At 38.4% G+C, this 19,101-nt stretch overlaps 2 protein-coding genes across 4 annotated transcripts in view; one reads left to right on the top strand and one right to left on the bottom strand.

Moving 5' to 3' along the window:
- Positions 1-2,286, bottom strand: part of LOC131431891 (uncharacterized) — a 161,907-nt gene extending 159,621 nt beyond the window's left edge. The window contains exon 1 of one of the 3 annotated variants that reach the window (XM_058597839.1): positions 2,040-2,286. In XM_058597839.1, the coding sequence (XP_058453822.1) occupies positions 2,040-2,182 (143 nt within the window). In that variant the 5' untranslated portion in view covers positions 2,183-2,286. The remainder of the gene's footprint in view (positions 1-2,039) is intronic. The other 2 variants (XM_058597840.1, XM_058597841.1) reach the window with 2 other exon arrangements.
- A 13,471-nt stretch (positions 2,287-15,757) lies between these two features.
- Positions 15,758-16,374, top strand: LOC131429371 (uncharacterized). Its single transcript, XM_058593448.1, has 2 exons — positions 15,758-15,763; positions 15,826-16,374. Exons 1-2 carry the CDS (start codon positions 15,758-15,760, stop codon positions 16,228-16,230), a joined length of 411 nt encoding a protein of 136 aa, XP_058449431.1. The 3' UTR covers positions 16,231-16,374.
- The last annotated feature ends 2,727 nt before the right edge of the window (positions 16,375-19,101 follow it).

The following is a 19,101-nucleotide window of genomic DNA, read 5'->3' on the forward strand; positions in this document are numbered from 1 at the left end:
GACAAGGGTCATTTAAGTAAGCAGAAGGCTTCTCGTATCTAAACTTTTACCTTCTACCAGAGGAGTCGAACTTAGGCATCTTAAAGATACGAGTCATCCGAGTCTCTGATATGTCAGAAAGTAAAGGCTCGTTGCCATTTACTGTCCGAACCGGCTATCATTTGATAAGCCTTTCAAGACAGCCTTGAAGGGTCTGTCTGATTTTATATCATATGAATAAAATTTATGAAGTTTCTCGGACAAATATCGAATAAGACGATCGAAATCTTCCAATCCATCAACCAAGACTCGACATTCTTCTCTCCGTCCGATTTGAAATGAGACTTTTACTTCCGGGAGAAAAGTAGAAAGCTCAGTACGGAATGCTTTGAAGTCGGAAATCATCACCGTCACTGGTGGCATAGATTGATGTTTCTTCCCAGAACGACAAGCGTCCATTTTGGGAATTTTTGAAGAATTTTCTTCTATGTCGCTACAATCGGATTCAGGAAGAATCTCGTAAACATTGTTAGACGGCATAGAATCAACGGAAGGGAAATCCGTCCGTTGTCTTTTATTTTTACATTCAGATTCTAGATGATCGTGAATGTTATTAGAAAAATGTTGAATAACGGATTTTGATTTATTCCGTATTGAATTTTTTTAGCTTTAGGCTTGTTGCCTTTCCGGTTGGACGCAGACATTTTTGAAATGAATGAAATTTGGAATTAAATTAACTAGGCTAAATTAGTCTTCGATTAGACTCCTTGTTTGGAAAAGTCTTGATAAAGACTGGTTTTGTGGTAGTCTAAATAAAGACTGATTAGTTCGAAGAATAGTTCTTTGAATAGCTAGCCTTAAAAAAGGCTGATTAATTTCTTAGTCACTCTAATATCACTCTTTGTATAGCCTTGAGAAAGGCTGACTAATTGATAGTCTTTTAAAAGACTGAAACCTTGAATCAATGAAACTCTAGGTAGACAGAAAAATTTTCCAGGAGCCAAGAGCTATAAGCGTGCGGTGCAAACGACTGTTCAACACCGACTGTCACTAAAATTTATGATTAGGTTAACTCTTGCCGTCCGTCAAGCCTTTAACAAATAATATTGACGTTTCGTGTCGATGACGGTCGCCTGGCGGAACGTGTGAGTCGCACTTTTCAATAGAACGCTTCAATTGGCATTTGCTTTGCCAACCCTTTGCAAAGGGGCTACAGTACAATTCGTAATTCGTTTAATTTAGATCTCACGCCTTTGCACAAGCTGATTGACAGTAAAAGCCAATGCATAATTCGCACATGCCTAGTGGAAAACGGATCCGAACCCCTCACAAAGAACGAATGAAATATTTTCCACCCTTGTCTAAACAATGGCACACTTGTGTCACTCATTAAAGCTGGAATTGCGAAAAAACGGAAAAAAATCGATTCAATAACCTTTCTTTTTCCCCCCATATTCACATACGAACGCAAGCCAGACAGTTGCAGTTGCAGAAAACGATCATACGCAAAGCCTTGGGATTGCATACTCAAGGATTCGAAATATTTTCCATATGAAATTTGCTTCGTAATGAAACCATTCCGATTTCTAGAGCGAACAGTCTGTAGGCTTGACAGTGAAGCATGAGGAAATTTATCAAAGAAAGAAACCATTTTTGTTTTCATTTCTGCGTCATTCCCGAAGAAATTTGATATACAGAAATCATTTCATCAAGTCACAATCAAATACGGTTCATGTGCTTCGAATGAAGGCTTACGTAAATTAAGATCGTAACAGCCAGAACATAAGCAATCCAAAATAGATTCCGACGCGGCCTTTGGAATTTCCCCGCTAGCAATTCGATTATCGTGCTAATGATGTAACCAAATCAGACGAAACACAACGCATATTAAATAACTTCAATCTTTATTCCGAACAGCTATTAATCGAGTGGAGGTTGCTCACCTGCGCACCGGCAATTAAAACAAGTCATTTCTACCGTTACTCATTATTATTAGTGGAATCGTATCGATGCACAATGGAAATGGAAAATGGGGCTCAAAGTACAAAAAAAAAACTCACCCGAAAGTCGATCCCGGCAATTTCCGCACACCGGCGTACGCCGACACCCAGTGGGCCACCTTGAGCGCATCCTGGCCACCGTTTTTCCGTGCTTCACGGCCCAGCAGTAAGTCGAAGGTACCCCAGAAGCTGCTTGCATTCATCGTTTCTACTGCTTTTCGACTTGTAATCCTTAACGTGGACTTAGAGATAGCTGGTGATCCTACAGCTAACCGATGACAGTCCTTGCGCGATTTTCATGATGATACTAAAAACACTATTTTTTCACGGAGGTTCCTCCATGTATTGCGTTTGGTGTTTTCACATTTGTCCGATATAGATTCGTATCAATACACAATTGTAAAGTTGTGCCCAGTTAGAATCCGTAATTACTTATTGTGATAAGGTTTCAGTGGCGCGGAAAGTGACCGCTGCAAGAATTGGACAGCTTTCTGTCAAAAATTTTGTGTGGCAACTATACAAGGAGATGTTCCTGTGAAGATTAAGTTTACTTTTATTGACAAATTTTCAAAAAACTGATGATTTGGCAAGGAATATGCAGCTGCGGAGCAAAAACTCAAAGTGTTCGTGACGAGTAAGACGATGGACTCGAAGCCGTACAAACAAAAATGCCTTAAAAACCGCGTACTATCTTTCATTAAAGCCCATAACGGTCCCGTGAGCTTTGGTCAGATTTGGTGAGTTGCCACTACAGCCGCACGGAAAGACCGAAATTAGCATTTTGGCGAAAAAATTAGTTGATTTTCTGATTTTAGTTAGTTATTTTTTGAGACAACTAAAAAAATCTTACTTTTGCTAATTTAGATTTTTTAATTCTAATTCTCTTAATAATAATAAAATATTTGTTGAAATGGCTATTTTTTTAGTTGAATTCACCAATTAAACGTGCTGTCATTTCTTAGCTAAGGCACGCTTCATATCCATTCAACTAATTTTTTAGTTGAATTAGAGAAATAAAACGTTGTTTTCAACCAACATAAATGGTTGAATTGGTTTCTGCAATTAGCAGCTATATGGCGCTCGTTAACACCGTAATGACTACTAGCCACTAGATGGCACACTACTACCGGAAAAAATTTTCGTCGCGGTTCTCTTTTCTATATTTGCAGGTATAAATACGATGTTGTATTGGAGAAAAAGACATAAGCGAAACATAGACTTCTTTTTGAAAATTTTACTTCTAAATCGTTGTTTTCTTCATTCGACTTCGCGAAATAGACTCTCTCACTGAAAACTTTGAGCACTCGGAAAACAAAAACCGAATACAAGTAGTACACCGGACGGCGTAGCCCGGAATGAGAAGATACAAAAAAACATCATTTGACGTATACAATTAGAGTGCAACATTCGAAACTCACTTCACTGTTTCCCGTAAAAACATTATTACCCACAATCGCTTCAACTGCGCACAAATTCTGAATAAATACACTTTCCACTAACAGTTTACGTCATTTTTACATATCGGTTTAGAAATTTATATAGGGATATATCGTAACACATGCGAAACACATCTAAACAATTTGCGAGCAGTTTCAACAAGACTGTCCCTTTTAGCTTTTGAATGGATTGTTTTGCTTTGACACTGCTGTCCTTCAGTAATGACGGTGATAGATAAATAGAATCAAAGTTTCTGATTTTAATAACGAAATTAGTTGTCAATGAGAATTTCGTGTTGGATTGAAATATTGCTGGTTTGTGTCCAGAATATTCGCCAACTAAACACATTCTCTAAAAATAAGAGTTTTTTTCAGCACAGTAAATTCTAAATTTTAACTAATTTTATAGTTATTTTGGAAATTTTGTTGTTAAAATCAACTAATTAAAAAACAGTAATACGAATTAGGCGCAGAGCTAATTTCGGGCGTTCCGTGCGGGGAAGTCATTCAGTAGTCATCCGCTGATAATAACGTAGATTTCATCGATGAAAACATAAATCCCCGCAGTTTCGACCCATCGAGAAATCTTGGCAATAATGTGTGTACAGAACAGTTGCATGGCTGGTGCTACGATTCTACTGACACTACGATTTCTTCCAGGTCGGGGCTCGAGCATACGATAACTGGTTTGTAAGACAAACACAACACAAATTCCAATTAAAAGAGATCCGCGAGAAAACGCGAAAAGTATCTAACTAGAATCTATTAGACTGCAAAACTTTGCTTATTTCAGTCAATTAAAACTATCAAAATGCTATACGGGATTCATTTATGGCATTCAGAAGGACCAAATTGGCCAATTCTCTACGATATCAAACACTGTTCGGGACATTTTTTTTTCGAACGTGAAGCAGTCAAATGCTGGCTTTATTTGCACTAGTTTGGTGCGAGTCTTGCACTGCGAAAGGTGTCCAAAGCTAATAAAATTATTCTAGATTTACGCTAAACTGATGATTTTGGATAATGTTCCCCATCGTTGTCCACTTTCCGTGTATTGTAGAACATCCAAATCCAAATCCGTAGATCCACGGAAATTTACGTAGATTTGACATCACTGTGAACGAATTATATCAAGTATTAACCTTTTATAAATACACAGAACACAGGTAGGATAAAAGCGTCATGAGTTTTCTTTTTTAATGCTTGTTGATACCAAATATTTTTGAAACCTTTAATTTTGAATTATTTGTGATTATGTCATACAACTGGAAATGTTATCATAAATTGATGTTCATATTTGCGATGGCATGTAGTAAAAATTATGTTGATACGTTAGATACAACAAGAGATATTCACCAACGAAAACTTATCACTTTCTCAGGCGGTAAATTTTGAAAAGGCGCCCTATAGTAAAGTAAGTCGTATTCACGACAAAAGGCGAGTGAGTAATGTCACAGACACACCTGGAAGACGAAAATTACGAATAAAACTGACATGCTTCTTCCACACTCCCGAATATAAATAATCGTTCGTATTAGTGGATCGAGCGAATTTTGCAACCTTCACTTTTAACGGTGCATCTACACTAAAGCACGACGAGAAACATATTCTAACACACCATTAAATAACAAGAAACAAATCAGAGTAACTATTAACGACAAACAATGTTATGGTAGCTTTTTGGGGGGATTAAACATGCTCAGTAGAAAAAAAGGTGGGTGGGTAATGTCAGAGACATAACTGGATGTCGTGAATACGAAAACAACTGACATGTTCCTTAACACTTCCGAATATCAATTAGTTGATGAAATGTATGAATTATGCAAGCATTCCCCTTTTCCACATTTTTCGCAAAAACAAAGAAGGCTTCACTTGATCTAGATTACATTGAATTTCACACAGCGAAAAGTGCAAAAATCAAATCAAACAGTTCTAGATTTGCACTAAACTAAGGATATTTTCCTTCGATTTGCGAACAACAAATCCTAATAGTTCTTTAGAAAACTTTTAGAGCCATTAGAACGACTGATTTTGTGTAATACTCTCCACCGTTGCTTTTTCACCAATGCAAATGACTGGCAGCTGTGACGTAATCGCTCTTGTTGGAGGCGAAACTAGCTTTGCAAACGACACAAAATACATCTGCTCGCAGTGGCGATAGAATCCAAACTGATCCAATTTTTGTTGAGAGGCTTGTTTTTACCTGATTTCGTTTGTAGCTTTTTCACCAATGAGCGGTCCTAATGGCTATAAAAATAGCAGAATATAGAATTTTGATTTCGATATTTCATTTCGGATTTGCATCTCATTGAAAGAAACTATCAGGATGCTGTACGGGATTCATTCCTGCCTTTCAGAAGGAGCAAATTCTGGAACTCACTATGATATTAAACACTGTTCGGAACATTTTCTCGAACGATTTGTTGTACAGCAGCAGATATTTTGTTCTCTTACTCATAACGCGTTCTGATTGGCTGGTGTTGATATGGGTCAAATGAGACAGGTTTTCCAATAGTGTACTATTGAAATACTTCAATGCGTTTTCTTTACACGCTTAAGTTGAAAAAATCGATTCTATTGGTAGTTAGATTATATAAATCCTTTCACAGATCACTGAGCTATGAGCTTTTAAAATTCGAGAAATGCAAACGCGCCTTATGAATTATCCTCTTTGATACTCGTTTGTACCAAACATTTCAGAAAAGTTTAATTTTGAATTATTTGAGATTATGTCACACAACTGAAAATTTTATCATAAAATTATGATCATATTTCCGATGGCATGTAGCAAAAATTATGTTGATTCGTTAGATACAACAAGAGATATTCACGATCAAAAACTTATCACTCTCTCAGAGGGTAAATTTTGAAAAGGCACCCCATAGTAAAGTAAGTCGTAGTAAGTCGACAAAAACCTTTTTTAATACACCTAATGGTGTAATGATGCCTTTCTCATATTACTTGTATTTTCAAAAATATCACTAGAAGATTCTGTCAAGAAAATCATCTTTAATCTTAAATAAAACAAGAAACTTTATTTGGGTATGAACTAACATATCCTTTTCAGTTTGTAATTAGTTATCTGAAGTTTATAAGAATTTTTCTTTACTTTGCATCGTCGCACTAAATGAATAAACACACTTCGCTCTACAGATCTGGAACCGGAAGTCAGACCCGGATGAAATTAAACAGCAACCTATGAGATTATAGTAACTTTTATTTGAGCATAAATTTGTGGAAATGGATCAAATCATCTCTGAGAAAATTGAGTGAGTCTCGTTTTAGAGTTTTGGTCACTATTTCCGGTATTTCTGAAACCGGGAACTTGGAACCAGTATAGCCGAAATCGGTTTGTTTAGTAAGCAATTATTAATTTGAGCCAAATATAGAAGAATTTCACCCTTTTTTTGGATGGTTGCTCTTAATAACGTTGTGCAACCCTATAAAAGCTCAATCCATATGAGAAAAGCAATAAGTGTACTTCTATTTTCAAATTTACATATTTTTCACTTGCAAAGTATAGATTTAAACATGGCAACCCTTCACACTATACGAAATTGAACAAAGCACGCTGCGAACGGAGCAAAGCAGCACGTACCGACTCGAACCAGTTTTACATTGTCATTTTGAATGACGATTTGAATGTTTTGACACTCATCGCCCTATAATTTCGGAACCGGAATTCGGATCTGTATGAAATTGCATAAAAAAATTCCGAAAGTCGGATCCAAATGAAGTTCAGAAATAAATGTAAAATCTGTTCAGCCATCTCTGAGAAAATTGAGTGACATAATTTGTAATATACACACATACACAAAGAGACATTTTGTGATCTCGACGAACTGAGTCGAATGGTATATGACATCCTTCATTTGAAAAGTCGGTTTTCATTTTTTTGCATAGCCTTTCTATACGAGAAAGACAAAAACTTCACATAGTTTTTTGGGAATATTTAAAAAGTTTTAAAAAAAGAACCTATTTGCGGAATTTATTCGATGTTTACAACTGTTGAGTATTTTTTGTCATCGTTTATCTACACTTGAACCAAAATTCTGGACCAGGAATCAGCAACTGAAGCTGGATTCAAGTATCGAATTTAGTTCCAGCTTGCAGGTTCTGAAATCAGGAAATTAATTTTTAAATTTAATTTAAATTAAAGGAAATTGGTTCAGGCTCGGAGTTCAGATCTAACATTTAGTTCCCGAATCCAGATCTAAAAATCATATCCTTATTTTGTCCCAAGAATTCGGCATCTAAATTCCCGAATAAGGATTCCTTTCCAGATTCATAGTTTTAATTGCTGAAATTGTAACCTGAAATTGTATTGTAAACCTAGGTTCAGAATTCAGTTCCGAAATTTCGTTTTTGAATTCAGTTCCAGTATCCAATCCAAATTTTCAGTTTCCGAATCCAGATCCAGAATTCAGAAGCTCAATGCGATTACTGATAGACTTAGGCGACCTAGGCGTTTGAGGTTTTGTTGGTGGAAGATCCTTACCATCTTTTTTTATCGATTTATCTTTTAAACTGATCCAATGCATTCCTCGTTTCACGCTGGTATTATCAACTTGCTTGACCGGTACAGTTTCAATTTACTGCCTCAAATAAATCACGTTAAAAATGAGCACAATAGAATCCTCGATCTCTGTTTTTCAAGCAAATCGGACTGTGCACCTAAAATCAGCGCAGCACCCTCTCCTCTGGTGAAGTCCGTTAGGCATCATCCTCCTCTGCACATTGAGCTTGAATGGAATCGATCGTTGAACAATTGCAAGATATCTCACATCGTCAGATATAATTTTAAAAGAGCTGACCACAATAGTTTTATTGCATTTCTTACTAGCATTGACTGGAGTGAAATTCTTGACAATGGCGATGTTAATCTTGCAGCTCAAATATTTTCCAACGTTCTGATGTATGCTATTGACCAATATGTCCCTAAACAAATTAGTAAGCCACCCGAACAAGTACCGTGGCAAACCGTAGAACTACGACGACTGAAAAGTTTAAAAAGGACAGCATTAAAGAAATATTCTATGAACGGAGGTTTGTTGCTCCGGCAAAACTATGCGAAATCAACAAAGTTTACAAAAAGACAGCTGAACGTTGCTATGCCAACTATTTACGCAGTGCACAGAGGAGATTAAAGTCTAATCCAAAATCATTCTGGAAGCACGTTAACGAGCAAAGGAAGGAGTCAGATCTTCCTTCATCTATGTTTTACAATGAACAGACAAGTTCTAGTATGCAGGAAATTTGCGAAATGTTCATGAAAACATTCTCTGAGATATTTTCTAGAGAAATCTTAGCACCTTCCCAAATCACCCAGGCGGCACTTAACGTTCCCGTTTTGGGACAGTCAATGAATTCAATCAACATAAGTGCAAGTTTCGTAAAAACAGCAGTCGCAAAAATGAAGTCTTCACACTCTGCTGGACCCGACGGTATCCCGGCAGTTATTTTGAAGCGATGCTCTAGTGGTATTATAGTACCTCTATGTCTTCTGTTCCGACTGTCACTCATGACTGGAGTATTTCCTGATATCTGGAAATCTGCTTATATGTTTCCTGTGTACAAAAAAGGAGACAAGAAGAACATCGACAATTACCGTGGTATCACCGCTCTTAGCGCCATTCCTAAATTGTTTGAGCTTGTCGTTTTGGAGCCTATTTTTAATCACTGCAAGCAGTACATCGTTGCAACTCAACACGGGTTCATGCCGAAACGTTCAACGGCCACTAACCTACTAACTTTCACGACGTTTATAACGGATGCTGTGTCTAAAGGTCATCAAACGGACGTTGTCTACAGGGATCTCTCTGCTGCTTTTGATAAAATTATTCACGCTATCACAATTGCCAAATTGGACCGACTGGGCTTCGGTTCCAACATTCTTCGGTGGATTCAATCGTATCTTTGCAATCGACGGCTGGCGGTTAAGATCAATGAAAATGTTTCCAAGGAGTTTTTTGCTTTTTCTGGTATTCCACAAGGCAGTCATCTCGGACCACTGATATTTCTACTGTATTTCAACGACGTGAACTTTTCATTGAAAGGTTCACGACTATCTTTCGCGGACGACCTAAAGTTATTCCAAATTATCAAGACTCTTGAAAATGCCTGTTTCCTTCAAAGTGAGCTTGAAATTTTCTCCGAGTGGTGTGAAATTAATAAAATGACGTTAAATATCAGCAAATGCTCGATTATCACCTTCACACGAAAAGAAACACCTATTCGTTTCAATTATTGTCTTCGAGGATCAGTGATTGATAGAGTCAATTGTGTCAAAGATCTTGGCGTTCTTCTCGACGAACAATTGAATTACAAGCAGAATATTTCGTACATCGTGGCAAAGGCTTCTCGTTGTCTAGGATTTGTCATGAGAACCGCCAAGCATTTCACAGATATATATTGTTTGAAATCTCTCTACTGCTCGCTTGTACGGTCAACACTCGAATATTGTTCGTCAGTATGGAACCCTCTCTTTCATAATGGAGCTTTAAGACTTGAATCAATACAGAGCAGATTCGATCGTTTCGCTCTTCGTCGTTTGCCCTGGAATAATCCTCACCAGCTGCCTAGTTATGAAAGCCGTGGGATGCTTATCGGACTCGATACTCTACAAGTACGCCGAGATCTGTTCCGTGCAATGCTGATTGCCGATATTTCGACGAACAATATCGATTGCCCTGCACTACTTAGTCAAATCAACATCAATGTTCATTCTAGAGCTCTTCGCAACAACAACCTCCTCAGAATGCCTCTACGTCGTACTAACTACGGAATCAACGGTGCCGTTATTGGATTGCAGCGAACCTTCAATGGCGTATCTATGGGATTCGATTTCCATTTTCCTCGTAGCAGAATAAAAGCGAATTTTTTGAATATTCTTAGAAATAATCATTAGGACTTTAGTTTGTCTGTTGATTAAAATATATATAAATAAATATAAATATATAAACTCGTCCAGTACAAATTTGTGCCTGACTACTACAAAACCGTCGTTGCGGGTACGAGAAAGTCTGGGTTGGTAAACGACTGAACAATGCGCAATTCAGGCCCCAAAGTGGTTCTGAGTCTCTTGTCCAGTAACTCTTATCCCTACCTCCCCGCGGTGCCGGCTGGGGTACGAAAGATCGGGTAACCAACCCCGGTGTTATCTTGGTCGTATGCTGACAGGGAAGGGGGCTCTTGCCTTCTCTTTACAGAGAGCGAGCCTACCCGAGCATCTGTTCCCCATGTTGGGGCGGCTCGAAAAAGCGTCTGTTGTCCATGTTAGGAGCGGCTGATTACCGGAAAAAAATGTTACGCAAAATCAAGTAAGAAATACGACTCGGAATAATCGGCAAAGACTTACGCAACGGACAAAGGACTACGATTGGAAGCTTGACACATGGAACTGCAAATCGCTTGGCTTCCCAGGATACGACCGAATGCTTCAAATCCACGGCTTCGATATCGTAGCACCGCAGGAACTTTGTTGGACGGGACAGAAGGTGTGAAAAAGTGGGCATCGAGCGGCTACCTTTCACCAGAGCTGTGGCACAACCAACGTTCTAGGAACGGGATTTGTAGTGTTGGGGAAGATGCGCCAGCGCGTGATTGGGTGGCAGCCAATCAGTGTTAGAGTGTGCGTATTGAAGATCAAGGGCCGTTTCTTCAATTACAGCATCATCAACGTGCACTGCCCACATGAGACGAGACCCGATGACGAGAAGGAAGCATTCTACATAATCTTGTATCTTGTTCAATATTGCCTTAGAAGGTGTGATTCGAAGAGCGAGAACCGACACGAGTGGCACGATCTTCCAAAGGTCCGTACAACTTTTTTGATTCGCTGACGATATTGATATTGTGACACGTAACCTTGAGAAGATGACGGAAACCTACATCGGACTGAAAGCTGAAGCTAGACGTATCGGACTGACCATAAATGCGTCGAAAACAAAATACATGAGAGGAAGATGCTCTAGAGAAGAAGCCTCCCACCACGAATATTGATAGACGGTGACGATATCGAGGTGGTTGACGAGTTCGTGCATTTGGGCTCACTGGTGACCGCCGATAATGACACCAGCAGAGAAATTCATAGCCGTATTTTGACAGGTAATCGTGCGTACTTTGGACTCAGAAAAACCCTCCGATCGAGAAAAGTACGCAACCGCACGAAATTGACCATCTACAAAATGCTCATTAGACCGGTTGTTCTCTATGGCCACGAAACCTGGACTATGCTGGCAGAGGACCAACGCGCCCTCAGTATTTTCGAAAGAAAGGTACTGAGGACCATCTATGGCGTAGTGCAGATGGAAGACGGAACGTGGAGACGGCGTATGAATCACGAATTACAACAGCTGCTAGGAGAACCACCTATCGTACGGACAGCTAAAATCGGACGTTTACAATGGGGTTGGCATGTCATAAGGATGTCGGACGACAGCCCAGTGAAAATGGTTCTCGAATCTAATCCGACTGGTACAAGAAGAAGAGGAGCGCAGCGAGCAAGGTGGATCGATCAAATGGAAGGTGATCTCAGAAGCATCCGTGCCTTGAGTGGCTGGCGACGAGCAGCCATGGACCGAGTTATGTGTAGACGTATTCTTGATACAGCAAAGGACACCCCAGGACTATAGCTGTTAGGTAAGGTAAGGGTACGAGAAAGGTAAGCAAGCGTTATAAGTTTCCCTCATTGTTTCCAAAAAAATCATATCATTTAATTATAAATTGCTGATCATATTGCTGCTGCTGCTATGCGTCCCGGGTTGGCGGTTCAATGCATAGGGCACTGGTCTTACAAACCAGTTGTCGTATGTTCGAGCCCCGACCTGGAAGGATTCGTAGTGTCAGTAGGATCGTAGCACCAGCCATGCAACTGTTCTGTACACGCTGAATCGGCTGCGAGGTCTGTTGAAACAGAAGGTCTAATTCCACTACAGGAATGTAATACCAAGGCATGCACGAAAAAAGGTTAACCGCTAAATTAATCGATTGAAGTTAACACCAGTTAAAATATGTGAAGGGAAACTGTTTCCTGTTTAGGCGAATCGATGCCATCCACGAAATCCACCTGAGTTGGATTCCCAACCTCGCACATAGAGTCAGAAAGTTCTGTGACCCAAAGAGGTGAATGACTTTAAGGTTAAAATCTCTATGGTTGAAACAAAATAAAGTTTCCTGTTCACTAAAAACTATTTAAGAGTTACAACTAGAAAATTTATATAAAATATTATATTTATATATATTTAAAATATAGAAAGGTTATACAATCACTATGGACCGAATATCATATTCCATTCGATTCAGCTCGACGAACTGAGCAAATGTCTGTGTGTGTATGTATGCATGAGTGTATGTGACAAATAATGTCACACGATTTTCTCAGAGATGGCGTGACCGATTTTCACAAACTTAGATTCAACGGAAAGGTCTTTTAGTCCCATGGATAGCTATTCAATTTCACCTTTTTCCAACTTCCGGTTCCGGAATTACAACGCAATATATGCAAATCTATGAAAAAATGCGCATTCAATTTTCTCGGAAATTTCTTAACCGATGTTTACAAACTAAGATGCAAATGAAAGGTCCTAAAATTCTTTGAAAAGTCTCCGAAAAGTTGATCCAGATCCGGCTTCCGGTTCTGGTATTACAGTGCGATTAATAAACATTTTCAATTTCGTGAGTATTTTTTAACAAGCGAAGGCGATACGAGGTGTACATTTTTATAAAATTTATTAAAAAATTCATCTAGTTGACAGATCTTGTTAGTTGGTGGATATATAAATATACTTTGGGACTACTAGTGCCGGTTTCCGCTTCCGAACGCACCAGTAATAGTAAAGAAAAGCTCCAAAAACGGAACTCACTTCAATTTCTTAGCAACGGTTAAACCGATTTTCACAAATCATGATTCAAATTGAAGCTCTGAGTGTCTTTAAAGGAACTGTGCAATTTCATCTAGATCCAACGGAAGAAGAGGAAAACGCACCCGCCTAGCACACAGCGTGCTTTGTTCAATTTTGTATAGTAATCAGGGTTGCATATTTAAATCTATATTAACTCATTACACCAATTGATAGTTAAAAAAAAAATATTTTTTCTGTGAACATTAAATTATTCGCGTTCAAAAATTTCATTTGGAGCAAAATTTTTGTTTAGATATCAATTTTTGGAAAATTGGAATAAATTTCTTACTAGCTTGTATCAAAATCAATCGTTAAGCTGCTTGCGTAGCATTCCCAAAACAGTGCCTATATATAAAATTTCAAATATTCCAAAATTTCTGTAAAAATGTCTATATTGAGCGATATTTTAAAATAACTCAAAACATAAATTTTCAATTCCGGTATCTGGTGTTAAATGCAATCTATTGTTAAATAAAATATACATGTCAACGCTTTCAATATGTCACATATACGAAGTTTTTTCAATGCTTTTGTCTGGAAATTTGATTACGTTTACAATTAGAACTTCTATTCTCTACGTATATTTGATGGTATCTTTCAAATTATCAAAACATTTCGACTGAGACGAAATTTTTTCAAACGACTTTGGTTTGCAATTTTCAATATAACTTTGAGTTGACAACTTTATTTTTGAAAACTTCCTAAAAAGTCAAAATTAGCGTTCCACTTTTCGTGATACCCTTGGTAGTCCGCGTTACTTTTTAGCCCTTTTGCATTTGAAGTGTTATAACATCATCATTATCATACATTCATTCTTCCATCGTTCACTGATTTCATGTACTCAAAATTCCAATAAAACCATTTTATGTACACACCTATCACCACCACTTAATGCGTATACAGTCCTAATCTCATTTCACGGCAAATGAACATTCTTGCATCGATACCGACATCGGTTGATGGAATGTTTCGATAATTGATTCATTTCATCAATAGTCCATCAACAGACTGTTCAAAATTGTTTAAGTAACGGGCACTAAACTGCCACCACCGGCGACCGTCACCATTCACCATTATTCACCGCATCACCGACCACGACATCGCGACTTTGATTTTGCCGGTGTCGGTTCACACTTCCATCGCGACGTCGAACTCGAACAAAACGACCGGCAGCCACCGTGGGCGAGACTAACGACACGAAACCCGGGAACGGTCGACGTTCTCCTAACAACTTTTGAAGCACGACTGAGTTTCCCCCCTTTCGACCAGGGCCAGGACGCTGCCGGGTGCTTCACACCAGAGCCAATATCCGTGGAGTTCGAAGATGGAACAGCGAACAGGGCGGGGAAAACTTTGACTTTTCGGGGCCTCAATGGATTCACTTTACATACACGATGAAAGTGCATGCATGTACAGGAAATTTCACCATCGAAAAAAAAAAAATAGTCCAAATGTGGTGTTGCGTTTTACAATCGTTTGTGGGGAATCAATGATGTTCTGCCAAAAACTTTATTTGTTTTAGCAGGATAACGGGTGCGACCGGTGCAAGGTTTATCACCGTTCCATTCTCCCACCCATCAAACAAATGGAAGTCATTTGAAGAAGGACTTTGGTTTCGATTTAACATGTCTGGCTTGTTCATCGTCGAAATCGCATTCAATCTCATTGCTGAAAGTGGTAACCTATGTAAACAACCATACCGGTACTCTCTCATTCTATAAACGACAGAACCAATGAGACCTTCATTGGTCTTCAAGGCAATATTAGACGCTACGAGAACATACAATGCACCCGAATAAATAGATCTGAATCGAAATTCATTCGCGTTAATCCGACAACATTTAAAAGTCATCCCATTTTCCCAATTCAACCAACCACAACCAAATTAATATCTGCCATAAATCACAACGCGAACCTTCCATCAAAACCGTCACACTCAAATTGCAGCACCGTGTATCACTTTTTCTGCTAAACCGCACGAACAAATAAGCTAATGAATGAAGAAAAATTAAATTTCCCAGCACGGAAAACTAGGATGACACGGGGGTGTGCGACACACAGGAAAACAGACAGACAGGTGAAAACTAGACTGCTCACCCGTGACTTGCACACGCGATTCAAGACACGGAAGTCACGGATTTGTTATACGAGGTCCACCGGAAATTTAGCATTATATTGTTGCTTCACGGCTGTGCCGATAGCGTTCCGATCCGATTCTGAAGGCCGGCTTGTACTAGCTGGAATAATTTTCAAGATGGATGATGGTTCGATCTTTCTAATCGAGTGACGACACGGAAGTGATTTTCGGCTATGTTTCGACACGTTCCACTGGACTTGCGAAGCACCCACAGAGGCATATAAATATCAACAGTTGTGACCCAATTCGGCACAGTCAAACAACAACCTTCCAAGAAGTAACCAAACATCTCCAAACGTGAAAATGAAGGTAATTAAAAACGTTAAACGGATAAGAATTCATTATTTTCACAAACGTATTTCCCTCAACAGGTTTTCATTGCACTGCTATCCGTCGCTTTGGTCGCCACCGTTGCTCACGGCTCCTACGTTCCATCGGCATGGCCTTCGCACTCTCTCGGATGGAACTCCTGGAATGGCTGGAACGATTGGAACGGATTGAACAGCTGGGATGACCACAGTTCGGTTGCCTGGCCAGCATATGGAAACTCGTGGTCATCTGCAGCGTGGCCAGCGGCTTCCCTTTACAACAAAGGCTGGAATGGATGGTACGCACCAAAGACCACCGTCGTTCAGGCTAACGTGGCCAAAGTGAACCCATGGGGACTTCCCTGGGGATCATACGGACATGGCTACAACAACTATTTGGGAGGAGTGCCGGCTGCCAAATACATCGCTGCCAATCCAGGATCGATTCAAAAGTTAATCGTTGCTTAAATTGTAAATATCGCACAGAAATCTAAATCAATAAAGTAATTCAATATCGTGAAACCAAATAGAAAACCAAATCATTGACTAGAATGTAGTCACGAAAAAGTAAACAGAAGAAAAATTATGACGTCACGAGCATCCTGCACCAAACAAAACCGTTACTAATCCAAGCACATAGGCTATTGAACAGTTCTGGTCGATGCCTCTCTAGACAGATTCTGGACAAAATGTTTCCATTATCTCAAGTTTTTCGAAGGCAATACATATTACATATATTTGAATATTTCCACATATATTACTAAGGGATTCTGCAAAAAATACCTTGAATAAGAACAACAAAATTCATTTCTGCATACACTAGCATGGCCTTTCAAATTTAAACCAAAGTCCGGATGAAATTCAAGAATTCCGTGTAAAACCATGAGTGTAGGTAACGACATAACTCCGAAACTACTGAACGGATTGCCACTAAACTTAGCACAGGTACTTCCTGCTCTTCAAAGATGGTCATAAGCATATTTTTATAGGGGAGGAAGCGTAGCAAATCTAATTAACAGGGAGAGTGATGACAAAATGTATTTAATTTGACGAGAATTGATTCCTTTCAAAGATCATAGATACTTTTTACACAACTTATATGGATATTCGTGTGGGGTGGATGTAGTGAATGCCTCTGAAAATGGGGAGTGTAATATTTGTAACGGCATAAATTCCTAACTACTGAACGAATTGGCACAGATACTTCTTGCTCTTTAGAGATGATCATTGGGATATTTTCAGGGGGGAGAGTGTGTAGCAAGTATTCTTAACGATAAACGATATAAGGCAAATCTTATGATAAATCAAAACTCACCAAAATCACAATTTCAATAATACAATAATTATAATTATATTCAATAATACAATAATTATACCTCTATTATAATGTTATGAGTCTGCGATATATATCTCATCAATCACTATAATAGTTTTCATATGAACAACTTATGAATTCCGCAGTATATGGGAGAAGTTATGTTTGTCATAATATTTCGCACAATATTCCTGAAAATTTCGTATGAATTTCTTAAGGCTTTTAATTGGATTTCCAATTTTCGTGACTACATAATGCGGTCTGTGGATTCGCATACGATATTCTTTTTCCTAATACCCATAAGATATCTTAATAAAAATCCATATATTTATTGCCTGAGTGTAGACCATAATTCCAAAACAACTCAAAAGACTACCACTCCTAACTTGGCTAAAGTTATTATAGGTTGCTATAAGGATAATTTAGGAGTTGAGGGGGGAGTGTATAATAAGTGTTTCCTAACAAGGGGAATTTGAGGCAAAATGTTTCGAATTTTGCGAAAATCTTTATTCGACAGGCCCAGAGATTTATAACAACTAAGAGATGGTTATCAGGATATTTATACGCGTGAAAGGATAGCAAGTGTCGCTAATAAAGAAGCTGAAAGTGAAAGTGTTTGCATATATCGGCAAAGTTTCATAACAACTCAACAAATTTGTGCCAAACTTGGCACAGTTACTTTTTGCAATTCAGAGGAAGTTTTAAGGGCATTTTTCAATTTCTCGGCGAGCTTATATACTATAGGATCAAAAGGGTGGATATTGCAGCAAGTGACTCTTACAAGAGGTGCTTATTCTGAAATTTATCTTATTTGTCGACTAAATAGTGGGGGGGGGGGGGGGGGGTGGGTGGAGGGTGAGTTAGACTAGAAGGAGGTTTTGAAAATCAATTTCCCTCTCCCATTTTTTGTAAAACAAGAGAGGGGCAAGAATTTCAAGGTCATGCTAGGTAGTATTGCTATAATTAATTGGAATGAAACGCAAAAGTATTCATAATTTCAAGAGATCTGATTCCATTTTACCGGAAAATTTAAAGAAATGATGGAAATTTATCTTCATCTACCAATGAAAGCGACTGTATGTAAGTTTAAATATAACTACGAAATAACTAAATGATGCGCCACCAAGTTTGGCACATGTACCAAAGGTGTGAATCGATACTTTTTGACGAGCACAGATACTTTCTACACTATTCAAAGGTAGTAATCATGTAGGAGAGCTGTATTGAGTTCACTTAAAAGTATTCGAGTGTTTCTTGACAAACACAGAAACTATTTTTATATCAAAAAAGATTATTAGGTTATTTTGAGGGAGAGGGAGTGTAGTAAGTGTAAGATAAAATTGATCGGATTGCACAAAAAACATAAAACTACTAAACGATTTGATGAGAATACTGGGAAAAATTATGATTATTGTGAGATCTGAAATGGCTCGCTGGCCGTGCGCAATCTGGACATGTACAGAGTATTGTTAAATCGGGTTGCCGTGATTTACTCCATTCAGAGTATTCCGATGGGCAGGACAATTCCTAGAATCTTTTTGCGGCCTTGCCTTCAAGAAAGATTTCCGAGCAACGCCGGGTAATTCAGCTAGTTATATTATATTATACTGTGTTATATTACGTTATATATTATTACATTACATTATATTATATTATGTTATTTCACAGAGAACAGATATCCAACAGACATTCACACGTGCAAAGTCGTGTGCAGCGGTGATTTTTAACGGATTTTCACTTGTATGATTTACACAGCTTTTTATAAATGTTTTTAAAGGATGTTTTCTGTTTTTTTTCGGCTTAAATTTTTCATAAGCATTTCGCGTGCTATACCTTTGAAAGATTTTTTGGACGGGATTTTGTGTAATTTTTTTCTTGAAACGACCTCCAAATTTCGTCAATTGCTTCAAATTGCAAGTTCGGTTATTAATTTGAGTCCAAACGTCTTCAATTGGCCCAAACGTGATTCGAATTATATCAACCCAGAGTATTCCGAAATTTCAAATTATTTGCATTTGAGTAAC

The sequence above is a fragment of the Malaya genurostris genome, chromosome 2 (genome assembly GCF_030247185.1).
Source record: "Malaya genurostris strain Urasoe2022 chromosome 2, Malgen_1.1, whole genome shotgun sequence".
In the NCBI taxonomy this organism is placed as follows: Eukaryota; Metazoa; Arthropoda; class Insecta; order Diptera; family Culicidae; genus Malaya; species Malaya genurostris.